Genomic DNA, 15,605 nt, shown 5'->3' with positions numbered 1-15,605 from the left:
GGCTGGTCTCATGGCCTTGTCCTGGCGGGATGGGGAAAGGAGCATGGCTGGGTGGCTTGGGCATGATAGACCCTCCTGAAGGGAAGGGCCCTGGAATCAAGGGATCTTTGAGATCCAGGTTGCTTCAGTGTCAGGAAAAGGGCTGTAGTGCTCTGATGTATGAACCTCAACCAAGTGTGATGCCTGGAGAGAGGTATAAGAGAAGCACCCAGAGCAGGAAACAGTGTGTGTTGTTTCTGGTATTTTCATATCACTGAGGTTGTATTGTCTATGCAGATTCATTTATTTGGACTTGGCCTCAGGAAGACCTAGCTGGCCTTCAACTTCCTATGTAGCTGAGGCTGACTTTAAACTTCTCATCCACCTTCTTCTACCTGTGTGTTTGGATTCCAGGCATGCACCACTACACTCAGTGTATGCAGTATTGGTGGAGCCAGGGCTTTCTGGGTGCTAGGTAAGCACCCCATCATCTGTATCCCCAGCCCCTGTGCAGTTTATAGATGACGTTTTCCACGATGTGTGTTAGCTGGCTTTTTGTCACGGTAGTAAAGTACCTGACATGATGGGCACAGAGAGGAAAGGTTGATTTTGGGCTCATAGATGTGGAGGTTTCCATCTACAGCTGCTTGACTCCACTGCTTTCGGGCCAGTATTGGGGCAGGCATCGTGACAGGGAGCATGTGGTGGATCGGAGCTGCCACTTGAGGCGACTGGGACATCAAAGAGAGGAGGGACCCATGTTCCAGTTTCTGCGGTTGTATACTACAGTAGTTACTTTTCCTGTTGCTGGAATGAAATGCTGCGACAAAAGAAAGTTGAGAAGGAGTTTTTCAAGGTCCAGTCCACAGCGGTGGGAGTCAAGGTTGCAGAAGCTTGGTACAGCTGGCCGCAGTGCACCTCACAGTCAGGAAGCAGTGAGCAGCAGGCGTGTGCTGGACACTTTAATCCCAGCACCTCACAGTCAGGAAGCAGTGAGCAGCGGGCATGTGCTGGACACTTTAATCCCAGCACCTCACAGTCAGGAAGCAGTGAGCAGCCAGTGTGTGCTGGACACTTTAATCCCAGCACCTCACAGTCAGGAAGCAGTGAGCAGCAGGCATGTGCTGGACACTTTAATCCCAGCACCTCACAGTCAGGAAGCAGTGAGCAGCAGGCATGTGCTGGACACTTTAATCCCAGCACCTCACAGTCAGGAAGCAGTGAGCAGCCGGTGTGTGCTGGACACTTTAATCCCAGCACCTCACAGTCAGGAAGCAGTGAGCAGCGGGCGTATGCTGGACACTTTAATCCCAGCACCTCACAGTCAGGAAGCAGTGAGCAGCGGGCATGTGCTGGACACTTTAATCCCAGCACCTCACAGTCAGGAAGCAGTGAGCAGCAGGCATGTGCTGGACACTTTAATCCCAGCACCTCACAGTCAGGAAGCAGTGAGCAGCGGGCATGTGCTGGACACTTTAATCCCAGCACCTCACAGTCAGGAAGCAGTGAGCAGCGGGCGTGTGCTGGACACTTTAATCCCAGCACCTCACAGTCAGGAAGCAGTGAGCAGCCGGTGTGTGCTGGACACTTTAATCCCAGCACCTCACAGTCAGGAAGCAGTGAGCAGCCGGTGTGTGCTGGACACTTTAATCCCAGCACTCTGGAAGAAGAAGCAGGCAGATCTCTCTGAGTTCAAGGCCAGCCTGGTTTACATAGTAAGTTCCAGACCTCTTCCGGCTACAGAGAGAGACCTGACTGCAAACAAAACAAAAGCAGAGAGCAATGGATGCTTGTGCTTAGATTCTGTTGTCTTGTTGATGTAGTTCAGGGCCCTGGCCCAGGGAGTGGGGCCACTCCTCTCAGTTAACCTAATAAGATAATCCCTCACAGGAATACTGGAAACTTGTCTCCCTGGTGATTCTAAAGACCATCATATTGACAATTAACACCATCACTTCTATACACACTGGTCCAGTAGTACCACCTGAGAAATGAGCTTTAAAAACATTTGTTTGGGAACTGGAGAGATGGCTCAGCAGTTAAGAGCACCGACTGCTCTTCCACAGGACCCAGATTCAGTTCCTGATACCCACATGGCAGCTCACAACTGTCTGTAACTCCAGTCCAGGGGACTCAACACTCTCACACAGACATACATGCAGGCAAAACACTAATGCTCATAATATAAAAATAAGCAAGTTTAAAAAAAAAGAGTTTAAAAAAATGGCCAGGTGTGATGGCGCACGCCTTTAATCCCAGCGCTCAGGAGGCAGAGGCAGGCAGATCTCTGAGTTCAAGGCCAGCCTAGTCTACAGAATGGAGTTCCCAGACAGCCAGGGCTACACAGAGAGAAACCCTGTCTTGAAAAACAAAACAAAACAAAAAGAAAATCTGGAGCATGGTAAGCAAGTGTTCTGCCACTGAGCCTCAGCCCACAACCAAGCTTCTAAAGGCTTATGATTCGAGATCAAAGAGCACCCTCTGCAGGCAGAGACTCCTGGGCAGCCTTATTGGAGTATTTTGGTAGCTTTTCAGGAGTGAGTTACAGGGTGGCTTTGAGGGCTCTTGCACAGCACAGCAGAGACAGATGTTTGTCCCCTGAATTGTCTCAGAGACAGAGAGAGAGAGTAGTAGTAATAAATGGTAATTAATAATAATATTAATAATAATAATGAATGGTGCCAAAGAAATCCTGGACAAGGCTCATTCAATACCTGTGGCTCCTCCCAACATTTCTAACTCCACCTCCTATCCTAAACATCACCAACCCAGCTTCTCTTTCCTAAATAAACCAACCATTTCCACCACGCTCTCTCTTGGCTCACTTTGGTCCTCAGCTCCTCCCCCCCTCCACCTCTCTCTCTCTCCCTCTCCTTCTCCCCCTCTTCCCTTCTCTCTCCTCATGGCCGGGTTCAGTCTGGACCCTTCCAGATGACTCTGGCTGTTCTCTCCTCATTTCTACAATAAAACTCTTCTCCCCTGGCTATGATCAAAAACAGTAATGACAGTCAATGTTGGAGAGGATGTGGAGCAAGGGGAACACTCCTCCACTGTTGGTGGGAATGCAAACTTGTACAACCACTGTGGAAATCAGTATGGCGGTTTCTCAGAAAATTGGGAATCAATCTACCTCAAGACCTAGCCATACCACTTTTGGGCATATGCCCAAGGAATGCTCAATCATACCACAAAGATACATGCTCAACTATGTTCATAGCAACACTATTTGTAATAGCCAGAACCTGGAAACAACCTAGATGCCCATCAACTGAAGAATGGATTAAGAGAATGTGGTACATTTACACAATGGAATACTACTCAGCAGAGAAAAACAATGACAGCATGAAATTTGCAGGCAAATGGATGGAACTAGAAAAAATCATCCTGAGTGAGGTAACCCAGACCCAGAAGGACAAACATGGTATGTGCTCACTCATAAGTGGATTCTAGATATAAAACAAAGAACAATCAGACTGCAACCCACAGAAACAGGGAGGCTATATATATAGCATGGGTGACCCAAGGATGACTGTGGCTTATAATAAGTTTTGGTTTTACTCAATCACTGGGCAAGCCTCAATGAAATATTTCACTATTAGGATAAGAATTTGTACTGTGTCAAGCTGATAATAGAAAAATAAATAAATAAATAAAAATGAAAAAAAAAATAAATAAAACTCTTGTCCTCAACCGTTTTAAAAAAAAAAAAAAGAAAAAGAAAAAAACCATGTGTTGCAGCTTTATGCATGTGAACTACCACATGCCACAAAACAGGCCACCACCCAGCCCTATGGAAGTTGTTGGTGTGGAGGCCCTGAGTAGGAGTCCATGCTCTATTCCTGGAGTGTGCCCTCAGTAGCCGAGTATCCTGGTAAGAGTCTACTGGTGACAGGTGGCAGGTGTGGTGTCAGAAGTCTTGGCCTGGAGTGAGTGTTCTGGAAGGATCCTAGCCCTGTGCTGTTTGTTGTATCCGTCTTTATCTGAAGATGCTCGTGTTGCTGGCAGAGATGAAGTCTCCTTCAGTGGCGTTCCTGGGGTCCACTGTAAAAGCAGAGACTGTCTTTATTTCCTGTGCACTGGTCTCCTCACTTTGTGTTCTAGTCACATCAAACTGAGACAGTTCAGGGGACAAACATCTGTCCTGTGTGCACATACAGTATGACTGACTGAGAATTGACCTTTGACCAAACCTTGACCCAGAGGCCTTTGTGTCCCTCGGCCCCCTGTACGGTGGCCACAGCGGGGACCCAGGCTGACTTCTCTGTCTTTGTTAGAATTCCTTTGCAGGTGGCAGTGGATTGAGAAGTAGAGAAAGGATCGGAGACAGTAAGCTGCACTAGGTGGCTGTTCATCTGATCCTACGAATATTTACAGTGCCTGCCCCTGGATTTCTGCCTGGAAGAAAATGAGCTCTCCTTGTCAGAATTTCTTCATAAAGAAAACCAGCCAGGGCACTGACTGCTGTTAAGAATCTGGATTCGGTTCCCAGCACCCATGTATAGCTTACAACCGTGTGTAACTAACTCTCTCTTCCGGCCTCCAAGGACACTGCATGTTCATGGTACACAGACATACATGCAGGCTAAACACTCTACACAGGAAATAAAAAAAAAAAATCCTTAAAAATAAAATAGAGCTGGAGAGACAGCTTGGGGGTTAAGAACACTTGTTGCTCTTCCAGAGGACCTGGGTTCAGTTCCCAGCACCCACGTGATGGCTCACAGCCATCTTTAACTCCAGTTTCAGGGAATCCAATGCCCTCTTCTGACCTCTGCAGGTTCCAGGCATGTACATGGTGCACATATATACATGTAGGCAAAATTCATAAACATAAAATAAATCTTTAAAATATTAAAAAATAAATAAACAAGAAAACCAGCCAGAAGGTCCGTAATGTTTCCTTCCTTATGGCTTTTCTTGTTTCTGGAGACAGGTGGCACCTCCCACGTCACGTGGCTTTCCTCTAGGTGGTCTCATTTGGAAGGAGTGCTGAGATGGCACTGTAGCCACTGGTCGTGAATTGACCTCCCTAAGTTACCCCCCAGTTCTACCTGAACCCTGAAATCAATCACCTTTATCTCCTCCTCCCCCAGTGCAGGCAGAGGGCCCTCGAACATTGTCCACCCCTGACCTGGGGGTGGGGGGGGGGCTGTTCAGGACAGCACCCCTGGTTGGACAGCCCCTCAGGACCAGCGGGTTGGTGTGGCAGGAGTGGTGAGGGCTGTGCCTTTCTTGGCTCTTCCATGTTCTCTTTGGAGTCTTCTGTGGTGCTTGCTGCGGCCCCTCCCTCCTGTGTGTGATGTCCCAGGGTCCTCCTCACAGGCCTGTCCTGGAGCCTTGTCTCCAGCTCTCTCTGCTGCACAGATTGAATCATCTACAATAGCACCCTGCCCCGAGGGCTTACCACCTTAACTCCTGGGCTGAAGTGATCCTCTCACATCTGTTACTGGGTTTGGTCTGGTTTGTCTTAGTGGATAGGTCCTACTTTCTGTACCAGGTTGTGTTATTTTGTTCTAGTTTGTGACATGCTGATTGCATGTAGGCCTTGCTTTCCAGGAGTTAGGTTGGGCTCCATCCTTACTTCAGAACACAGTAAGGACAGCCAGCCCCAAAGCCGTGACAGTGACAGCCTGCAATTGGCTGGCTGTGTGAATCAAGAAACAGAAGTTGACCCAGGGAAAGGTTTCTGTGGTCCCCGAAGCTCCTGACTCTACAGCTGTTTTTATGTCCCTGTGGAGAGCCCTTCATCTTTAGTGAGGAAGCTCCTTGGGAGAACCCCAGGCTCTCCTGCCACCCCCCCCCCCATTCCTCCACACTTCCAGAACCAGCATCCCCAGGAGGCCAGATAGGTGAGTGTGCCGTGGGCTCCAGGTACGCTGGAATAGCAGGTCACTGCTCCCGTGCCATCCAGCTTTGCTCTGGGCAAGCCTGGCTGGCATGTCCTCTTTCCAAGTTTGTCCCAAGAACTTGGTCTCCCTAAACTGCCATCTGAGCAGTCTGGCCGTAGGGTGTGCTGTGCCTGTGATTCAGAGGTGTGTCCAGGACAACCACCACAGGACTCTGGCTAGTAGAATAGAAAGTCTGGCTTACATTCTTGGTACCTCTCGACTTTGGTGCTTCCCTGAGCCTAGAGATGTGTGCTTGAACGTGTCCTCAAGCCCCCCATCCCCCCCACGTCTGGGTCATTTGAAGGGGCCTCACCTCTGCCCACTCCATGAGGCTGCACACACCCTCACCCGCCATGCACTGCAGTTCTTGTTGCAATTACCTTGTCTGTTGTCCCTCTGTCCTCAAAGATGATTGCTGAAGCCTTGGCCCAAGGCGGGATGCACGTAAGAGCCCGGTTCCCGCCCACCTCCACCATGTCTGCTGGCCCGTCAAGCTCCATCTCTTTGGGCGGACAGCCCACAGCACAGGTATTTACAGATCGGGCTTTGTACAGGGCTCGGCCCAAAAGCTTGGGTTTCTTCTGAGCCCCTTCATGAAACATACCTCTTTTCTTTGTCAGTGACTTCCTTCATGGTGGCTTTCAAAGCAGTAAAACAAGTGTTAAATTTTGCTTGAGGCCAAGCCCTGCTGGTCTGTCTTTCTTTTGAGACAGGGTAGCCTGTGTAGCTACCTACTAGGTCTCTCTGTGTAGCCCTGGCCATCCTGGAACTCACTCTGTAGACCAGGCTGACCTTGAACTCAGAGATCTGCCTGACTTTGCCTCTGCCTTCCAAGTGCTGGCATGAAAGGCCTGTACCACCACCATGCTCAGCTCTTGCTGAAGTTTCTTGAGGGGCTTTTTCTGTGCTTTAAAATTGTCGTACTTTTGTTTTCATGATCAAATAAACAGGTGACATGGGCTGGGGATGTACTCGAGTTGGCAGAGTGCTTGCCTAGCATGCACAAGGCCCTGGGTTTGATCACCAAGCTACATGTATAAAATTGAGAGTGGCGGTAATGTTAGAACTCTTGAAGTGAGTTTGAAGCCAACCTTGGCTACATGAGACTCGATCTCAAAGGAAAACAAACAATGTGGCTTTCTAGGACTCCGCTGCCTGTGCTGTAGAACTGTGTACAGCTTTAGTTCCCACCAAGCATCCAGATCCTCCATGGTACTGGCCACGTTGGAAGTACTCACTGCTGTTGAGTTGTGTGGTCCAGGTCGTTAGGTTCAGAGTAAGGTGGAATTGTAGGGATAAATGACTTAACAGAAGACTGTTTCTGTAGAAACAAAAGGTCCCGACGTACTGAGGATGTGATGTATGTCAGAGCTTGAGCAAGGTTCTTTGTGCATAGAACCATCTTCGTTCACACTGTGGCAGGTGAATTCAAGGGTTAGCTCCTTTCACGAGTGGAAGGGGCTGGGAGGTAGCGTGTTGAGGATCGGGACTCAGGTCCTGTCAGGAGAGTCTCCTCGCAGCCCTCAGCCTGCTTTTGTTGCTGCTCTTGACGGCCTTGCGCTCTCCTGAGTGACAGAACCCGTCTGGGCATCTCTTGGAACAGGTTCTGTCCTGGGCCTCATCCTTTCTCCATCGCCTACTGCGAGGTAGCTCCTGAGTTGTCACCTGAGTAGGACTTAGGATCATAGCACTTCCTAACCCAGAAGGCAAGGAAGTGAGGGAGAGAGAAAAACAGATAAAGGCTAACACAAAAACTTGGGTCACCCTCGTAGAACATTGTGCTTTGATTGACTGAGCTATCTGTCTCTGGTAGATGCCAACCTAAGTCTACCCAGACTTACCTGTCATCCTCCTGTGAAGTGCTAGCAGGTGGGGACATGTCCACACAGCTGTGGGCTCATGTGTTGAAGACAAATGCAACAGCTGTAGGAATCTGGAGCAGTACCGTGTGGCCAGAGGATCTAAGGCAAGGTGGTGCTTTGCTTTGGTTTGATTTTTTTTTTTTTTTAACTTTTTTTGAGACAGGGTTTCTCTGTGTCCTGGAACTCACTCTGTAGACCAGGCTGGCCTTGAACTCAGAGATCGGCCTACCTCTGCCTCCCAGTGCTGGGATTAAAGGTGTGCGCCACCACCATCCAGCTTGTTTGATTTTGATTTTTATTTTTTTTAAGCACATTCATTTTTACTTGCTTTGCTCAGAGGATAAAGGCCCCAAGAACACTTAAGGGAGGGAGGTCAGTGGAGAAAAGCCTGTCTCTAGGTTCTCTGTGGCCCTTTTGATTAGCCTCCCTCCCCAACTGTGGTCCCTCTGACCTCCTGTGTTTTTTCAGCATCTGCCCAGGTTCTTCCTTCTGACCCAGCCATGCTGGGTAGTTCCACGTGCTGTCCCTAGCAGACTGCCACCATTGCTGAAGCGCTGTGTTTACGGTGCCTGGGCTTTCCCTGTGAGACCTTGAGCAAGTTACCTCACTGATCACGCCGTGTTCCTGCCTATAACATGCAAGTGACGGATGGTGTGCCAGGGTCTATCAGAAGCTCTGCCTCAGGTGCCACTGTGGGTTTTGTCAGCACCTGTGACATGCCCATCCCTGGACTAAAAATGTGACCTGAGAGCACAGCCAGCGTCCGTGTCCCGTCTCCTTCGTCCCATCCCCCCCCCCCCCCCCCCCGGCCCCTTCCCTGACAGCAGAAGCCAAGGAACAGCAACCCTCTCTGGTTCTTCCCCACACCTTTGCTCCTTGCTAGGTCACTTCTGACTCGAGATGGTCTTTGGGCTGCTCCTTTGCACAGGGGGTATCTGGTGCCTAAGACGAGCAACTTGGCTCTGACTCCTAGAAGGTTCTTCGGAGGGGCTGTAGTTTCCTAATTATGCAGGTGAAAGGGCGCCTTTGATTGGCTTCCTTCCTGTTAGAAATCTTTCTTCTGCCTCCCGTCCTCTGGGGCCTGCCAGCTGCCCTGCCCGGGGGCAGCCAGAGAATCCAGGCTGACCCCATACTGGGTCGTCTTCTGGGAGTTCCAGACCTGGTAAAATGCTGAAGTTTGCTGGGGCACATGTCGCGCAGGTAGTTCCGGAAGAGCCTTGTGTGTAAATAGGCTGAGTGCAGTCTGCACTCTTGAAGAGAAAGTTTTTAGACCATATTGGGGGGTGGGGGAGAATCATGACACTGGTGTCCAGGCTTCCCAACAGGAGAGAGACCCTCTTGTCCCCAAAGGCATGACCCTTTGGCTGGGTCCTGGGGTTTTCTGTACATTGGAGGCTTCTCTATCCCCATGCTCCACTGACTGTTGCTCCTTCATGTCATAGACCGCTGTGTTATAGCTTGGGATAGCTGCTTTGACCTCTGTTGTGTCCTCAACAAAGGCAGAAGGTATCGAAGCGTGTGTCCTGTGCCCGAGTGTGAGTGTTAAGGTGGGACATGAACTGTGAGATTTCTTCCTACTGTGTGGCCTTGTCCAGTCCTGTGGCCCTCTGGGCACCGAACTGTGGCAGGTAGTAAACTGTAGCTAAGGAACAGCCACCAGGGCTAGCTGCTGCAGCCAGTGTCAAGTGCAGGTGGGCGGTTGGGACAGAGAAAGAGAAGGGATTCCAGGGTCTCTGGGAACATGGGAGGGGCAAGAACCCACTGTATGGAAGACTGGCCAACAGGGCAGGGCTTGCTTGGCCCACAGCCTTTTTTGGTAGCATCTGTAGTCTGCATGGAACGGGGTGGTTCTGGGACTTTGCTAGGACATGGTTGGTTCCAAGCAGGTTTTATGGTCTGTGTAACCTATACGTGCCCTGGTGTCCCTGGATTCCTAATGCAGCCCAGCACCACAGGTATGCTGGATGCTCAGAGGAAAGACCTGCGTGGTGTCCACGCAGCCCCACTCTGACTTAAGTCAGGGTGAATCTGCTCAGAGGAAGGCAGGGTGCCCAGCAGCCAGAGCCTGAATCTGCTCTTGGACACAGAGTCACAGCATTGTCTGGGCCACACTTTTTTTTTTTTAGGTTTTATTTTTAATTATGTGTTTATGTGTGTGTATCTGTGTGGGGGTTTGTACATGTGAGGGCAATGCCCACAGAAACCAGAAGGCGGCATTGAGTCCTCTGGAGCTGGATTGATAGGTGGTTGTGAGCTGCTCCAGGTGGTTTCTAGGAACTGAACTTGGGTCTGTGAGCTTAGTCAGTGGTTCTGAGATGGCCAAGCAGGCTACCATGCCAGGCCCCATGTTGTCCTTGGCCTGGCCAGTGTGGGTGGACAGATGAGAAGTGCAAGAATCATCTTCCGAGGTGGATCTGCGCCTGTTCCCAATCTGAGAAGTTAGGAGCCTACTCACACACAGTAATCTTTACCTAGCAATCCTCGTGATGTGGCAGAGGTGGTGTGGGAAGGTGTGGAGGTGTGGCCCCTATGGACATCGGTGTCTAGTAAACCGGGAGAGGCACCAGATTGACTTGGTCTGCAGAACTGGCTGGCCTGTGAGCCACAGAAGCAGGCTGTGGGGGTGTTGGTGCGTAGTGATTGACTGGGGTAAAAGAGGTGCTCCCCGGTACTTGGGGCCTTTTGAGTTGGTATGGCCGCCAGGGTGTCCCAGGATAGCAAGAGACCAACGGGCAGCTGTCTCTCCATCTGAGAAGTGGGGCGCGTACACCCTGCGCCCTTTGCGGCCTTCTGTTTTCAGTCCTTGGAGTCCTAAGCTGCAGTCGGCGGCCCTGGTGCTCAGGGCGCTGCAGTCGGCCTGTGTCTGTTGTCCGGGTGTGCATTGACGGCAGAGGGCAGACACCTGGACAGAGCCAGGCCTCTAAGCCAGAGCTGCTCGGAGCCCAGGGGCCTCCGATACAACTCACTTATCCCTTCAGGTAGGCTCTGCTAGGCCAGCCAGAGGCGCTAGCAGTCGGTGTAGTACTAGCAGATACGCATGGGGCTCCGCAGCACCTCCAGCATCCGCACCGGTCACAGAGCCTCTTTGTCCAAGGCCTTGTCCTTGGAGCTAGAGTCAGACTGGAAGATGACTGTCTCCAGTCTTCACTGACTCTCAGAGAATGTTTCCAGACAGCTCCCTCCTCACACACCAATGCTTGAGAAGCAGGCCATTACCACAGCTGTCCCAGCCCAGAACCCTGAAATCCTCATGGGCCCCACCAAGGAGCCAGGCTGCCCCTTGGATACCACGTGCTACGTGAACCCAGAGGAGGGGCTTGTGCCTGGGTGTGTAGCTCTTGAGGAGAAGAAGGGCGGAGAAGATGGGACGTCGGAGCACTGGGTGCTTGGGATGTGTGTGGCATGGAGCCGGCTAAGTCTCTGCACTTCCAGGTCAGCCAGAGCAACCTCGCCATGCTGTCCTCACCATCACCGGGCCAGCAGGTGCAGACCCCACAGTCGATGCCCCCTCCCCCGCAGCCATCCCCACAGCCGGGCTCACAGCCCAACTCCAATGTCAGGTAGGGTGCTGGGGATGCGCACGAGCCCCATCCTCCCTTCACCCCATTTGGCCTCAGCTGGCATGGTGTTCTGGGCTCAGACCTGCTTCTATTTACTTGGCTGCAGCTCCGGCCCTGCCCCATCCCCCAGCAGCTTCCTGCCTAGCCCCTCACCACAGCCTTCTCAGAGCCCAGTGACAGCACGCACCCCACAGAACTTCAGCGTCCCCTCTCCTGGACCTTTAAACACCCCTGGTAAGTTGGGCCTGGGCTGGGTGGACAAGTCTACAAGGTGCCTACTCCGCCTTCCCCTCCCAAGGTCTCAAGTTGTGTAGAGGTCTCACGGGATCCTCAGAGCTGCTGTGGCACCTGCCCACAGGTTGTAGCCATCCGTCTTACCAATCCTGTCCCCCCAGTGAACCCCAGTTCGGTCATGAGCCCAGCCGGCTCCAGCCAGGCCGAGGAGCAGCAGTACCTGGACAAGCTGAAGCAGCTGTCCAAGTACATCGAGCCCCTGCGACGCATGATCAACAAGATCGACAAGAATGAGGGTAAGCTGGCCCAGGCGGGGCGGGCCAGGGCTCCAGGGCCTGCTCCTGAGTGCCCCCTTCCTTCCCAGACAGGAAAAAGGACCTAAGTAAGATGAAGAGCCTGCTGGACATTCTCACTGACCCCTCTAAGCGGTGAGTGCTGCTCTGGGCCTTGGGCAGGACTGTGCTGTACCACAGCTCACAGAGGGTCCCCAAGACTTGGTGACAATGTGGGTGTACAAAGAGCCCAGCACTCTGTGGGCCATACTTGAAGCACGGATGACTTCACCATTAGGTGTGTGCTGAAACGTCAACCCTGTCTACACGGTCCCAGCACCCACCTTCCACCCTGTTCAGGGCCTCGTGGGCCTCACACGTCCACCCATGCCTGTCATAGCTGGTTCATGGGCCGCTGTGCTAGGTGCTGTTCTGTACTGGCCCCGCCTTCAGCTGCCCATGACAGGCTGGCTGAGTCGGCCTTGGGAGGACTGCTGCATCTCACCCCGTGTGTGTGTCGGCCCGGCTGCGGCTGTGTGCACGGTTGTGAAGATGAACCCGTGGGACCTATGAGAAGCTCATGGCTGACCCTGGGCTGCCCGGCTTCCAGCTTCTGCCCACCGGCCGCAGGGTGCTGTGCACAGCAGTGCTCAGGACTGCACATGGATGTGTCTCCACACCAAGTGTCAGTTGAGCTCACCTTAGGCTCCGCTGTCCTTCAGGAGGATTCTCCCAGGGTCTGTAGTCACTGTTGGGTGGGGCCTATTGGAGTTACACAGTCCTCCAGGCCCTCTTAGGTTGGAATCCTTCAAGCCACAGGGCCAAGATGGGGCAAGAGCTGGCTCGGGTGAGACTGAGACCTGCTGGGTCTGTTCTGGAAGAAGTTAGAGGGCTGGGGCTCCTGTGACGGTTTCCAGTGGCTGAGGCTACCTGGATGGTGACCGGGACCAGCACCCAAGAGTCACCCGCTCTAGCCTCCACCGTGTCAGATCATGTGTCCTCTCCTCAGGTGTCCCCTGAAGACCCTGCAGAAGTGTGAGATTGCCCTGGAGAAACTCAAGAACGACATGGCAGTGGTGAGCGGAGCCCAAGGGCCCCACCCTGTGGAAGGAGTCTTTATGGTCAGGAGTTACACTGTCAAGGACTGGACTAGACCTGACCTGGAAATTCTACCCGGGGGAGCAAGGAGGGGAGAAGTCACTCTCTGCCCCGAATCCTTACCTCTGTCCCCCTGCGCCTGCCAGTTCTGTTCAGACCCCGGCCTGAGGATAAGGGCGGGCACTGGGGTGGGAGTCAGGCTGCAAGGCTGGAAATACATTCAGAAAAAAACCACCATTGTTTGCACTCTGCCAGGGTAGAAGCTGTTGGGGGCCCTGGGGTCTGGAAGATTCCTCAGAATGGTGAGGCCTTGAGCCCAGGCCACTGACCCTTTCCATCTGTCTTGTCTCTAGCCCACACCCCCACCACCACCAGTTCTTCCAACCAAACAGCAGGACCTGTGCCAGCCACTCCTAGACGCAGTCCTGGCCAACATCCGCTCCCCTGTCTTCAACCATTCCCTGTACCGCACATTCGTGCCAGCCATGATGGCCATCCACGGCCCACCTATCGTGTATGTACCCCAGGTTGGGCCTAGCGATAAGCAGCAGGCCGGAGGCCGTGGCGTCTGCACATCACTCGGGTCTCTTCCTCCAGGTCCCCAGTGGTGTGCCCCCGGAAGCGCAGATTTGAGGAGGATGAGCGTCAGAGCATCCCCAGTGTGCTGCAAGGCGAAGTGGCCAGGCTGGACCCCAAGTTCCTGGTGAACTTGGACCCTTCTCACTGTAGCAACAACGGCACCGTCCACCTCATCTGCAAGCTGGGTGAGCGTCCGGGGTGGGAGTGGGTACCTTGCCGTCCTGCTGGAGGCCGATCTCCAGGGCCTTCGGGGTCACACTTGCTCGCGCGGCTTGCCGCCTCCGCCGCCATTGCTGCTGCTGTAGCCTCACTTCCTATTCCCGCCCCAGCTCCTCAGACCCTCCAGCCCGAGTCCGCTCATCTGTCTTTCTCCACAAAAGTAGCTGTGGTTGCTAGAGGTCCCGGGGAGACGATTGGCAGGCTCCTCTCTGCACAAGGTGTTTCCTGGCTTTAGAGCCTGAGAAGCTAAGAGGCCTCTAGGTCTGCAGCAGGTTTCGGTGGAAGCCTGTGGAGGGTCGAGAGCCCTCTCAGGAGCATGGATGAGGTGGGCAGCATTGTGTTGGTGCTTGCCAGGCTGTTGGCCAGGTCACATGTGCAGTTTTTGTGTCACAGATGACAAGGACCTCCCTAGTGTGCCACCCCTGGAGCTCAGTGTGCCTGCTGACTACCCTGCCCAGAGCCCGATGTGGATCGACCGTCAGTGGCAGTACGGTGGGTGAACCTAGAGAAACCAAGGCAGCAGGGTCATCTCTGGGCAGACAGCAGAAAGACGCCTCCCATCTCCCCAGTGGGCAGGGCAGGCTGGACAGCAGTTGCCCGGAGATAGAAGGGCCACTCTGTCCTTTGCCCCTTGCCCACAGTTCCAGGGCACCTGTCAAGTGGAGGAGGGCAGTCAAGTTCATGATACTCCTTTGGAGCTCTACAAGGTGACCCAGGGCCACCAGCAGGAGCTCCTATAGCTCCCTCTGTGTGATAGCGCCCCCAGGAGAGCCCCTGGGGTGGGAGCAGTACCTAAGGATCTGCCGGCACACAGCAGGGACCGCCTGGGGCTCCGGACCCCATGCGAATGTGTGGCTGGAAGATCGCACCAACCACCGTGGAGCTCAGGGGACTGAGGGGTGGCGCCCCTTCCCAGAAGTGCTGCAGGAGCTGGCCAGGCCACTGCTGCCTCGCCAGGCTCGGCACTCAGGGCTGCCGCTGTGTTGCAGATGCCAACCCCTTTCTGCAGTCAGTGCACCAGTGCATGACCTCCAGGCTGCTGCAGCTCCCCAACAAGCACTCGGTCACAGCCCTGCTCAACACCTGGGCCCAGAGCATCCATCAGGCCTGCCTCTCGGCTGCCTAGCGGACTTGAACTTCAGGACTGCTGGCGGCCCTTCAGGCTGCAGACTTCACACCGCCTACCAGACGTTACTAGTGTTGGCTTAGAGGGCCTGGGTTAGGTTAGCTTTCCCGCTTCCACCTTCTGTCTGGGGACCTGGCACATGTCTCCCCGTGCTTGTGCAGTATTGACCAGGTACCTGTGGAGCTAGCTGCGTAAGGGCCTGGGCTGTTCCCAGGAAGGTTTTCCTTTGGTTTCTTCCAGAAGTCAGGCCCCACACTTCCACGGCCTTTCTGGACTCTGTCCACTCAGCAGCATGAGAACTCGGGTCCCATCTAAGCATCTCTGTCACAGTCCACTGTACTTGTGTCTGGAGAATGGGGAGGACACAGGAAACCCTCACTATACACACACTTCTCTAGTCACAGCCCTCAGAAGGCATGTGGGCACATCACAGGGGTACTTGTGAATCTGGGGCACAGCAGGCCCCAGCAGGCCACCAGCAGGCCCTCAGCTCCACGGGTTTCCTCATAGTGCTCTGAGGAGGACTAGCTGGGGTCGGGGCTGTCCTTGACATTCCTGTGCCACTCTTGGGTGAAGGAAGGGCTGTGTCAGTGCTGAGACATGAGTGGTTAGTCAGAGACTGTCACTGGGACCCACAGCCTCAGAACACCATATTCTTTTTCTGTCTACCACCAGGAGTCTGGGCTTCCTTCAGTATGCTGCCATAAGTATGCACTTGCCACACTGGGCAGCAATGGGCCGCACTCTGATGAAAAGAAATTCCCCCTTTTTATATGTGCACTACTCTG

At 53.3% G+C, this 15,605-nt stretch overlaps 1 protein-coding gene across 6 annotated transcripts in view; it reads left to right on the top strand.

Moving 5' to 3' along the window:
• The window catches only part of Med15 (mediator complex subunit 15), a 66,580-nt gene extending 51,311 nt beyond the window's left edge, over window positions 1-15,269 (top strand). For 3 of the 6 annotated variants that reach the window (XM_059276926.1, XM_059276923.1, XM_059276922.1), the window contains 10 exons: window positions 6,276-6,395; window positions 11,162-11,289; window positions 11,396-11,523; window positions 11,685-11,819; window positions 11,888-11,951; window positions 12,805-12,871; window positions 13,247-13,407; window positions 13,491-13,657; window positions 14,085-14,183; window positions 14,681-15,269. In XM_059276926.1, the coding sequence (XP_059132909.1) occupies window positions 6,276-6,395; window positions 11,162-11,289; window positions 11,396-11,523; window positions 11,685-11,819; window positions 11,888-11,951; window positions 12,805-12,871; window positions 13,247-13,407; window positions 13,491-13,657; window positions 14,085-14,183; window positions 14,681-14,817 (1,206 nt within the window). In that variant the 3' untranslated portion in view covers window positions 14,818-15,269. The remainder of the gene's footprint in view (window positions 1-6,275; window positions 6,396-11,161; window positions 11,290-11,395; window positions 11,524-11,684; window positions 11,820-11,887; window positions 11,952-12,804; window positions 12,872-13,246; window positions 13,408-13,490; window positions 13,658-14,084; window positions 14,184-14,680) is intronic. The other 3 variants (XM_059276927.1, XM_059276925.1, XM_059276924.1) reach the window with 1 other exon arrangement.
• The last annotated feature ends 336 nt before the right edge of the window (window positions 15,270-15,605 follow it).

Source organism: Peromyscus eremicus, chromosome 12 (assembly GCF_949786415.1).
Source record: "Peromyscus eremicus chromosome 12, PerEre_H2_v1, whole genome shotgun sequence".
Taxonomy (NCBI): domain Eukaryota; kingdom Metazoa; phylum Chordata; class Mammalia; order Rodentia; family Cricetidae; genus Peromyscus; species Peromyscus eremicus.
This window is presented reverse-complemented; position numbering and strand designations above follow the sequence as displayed.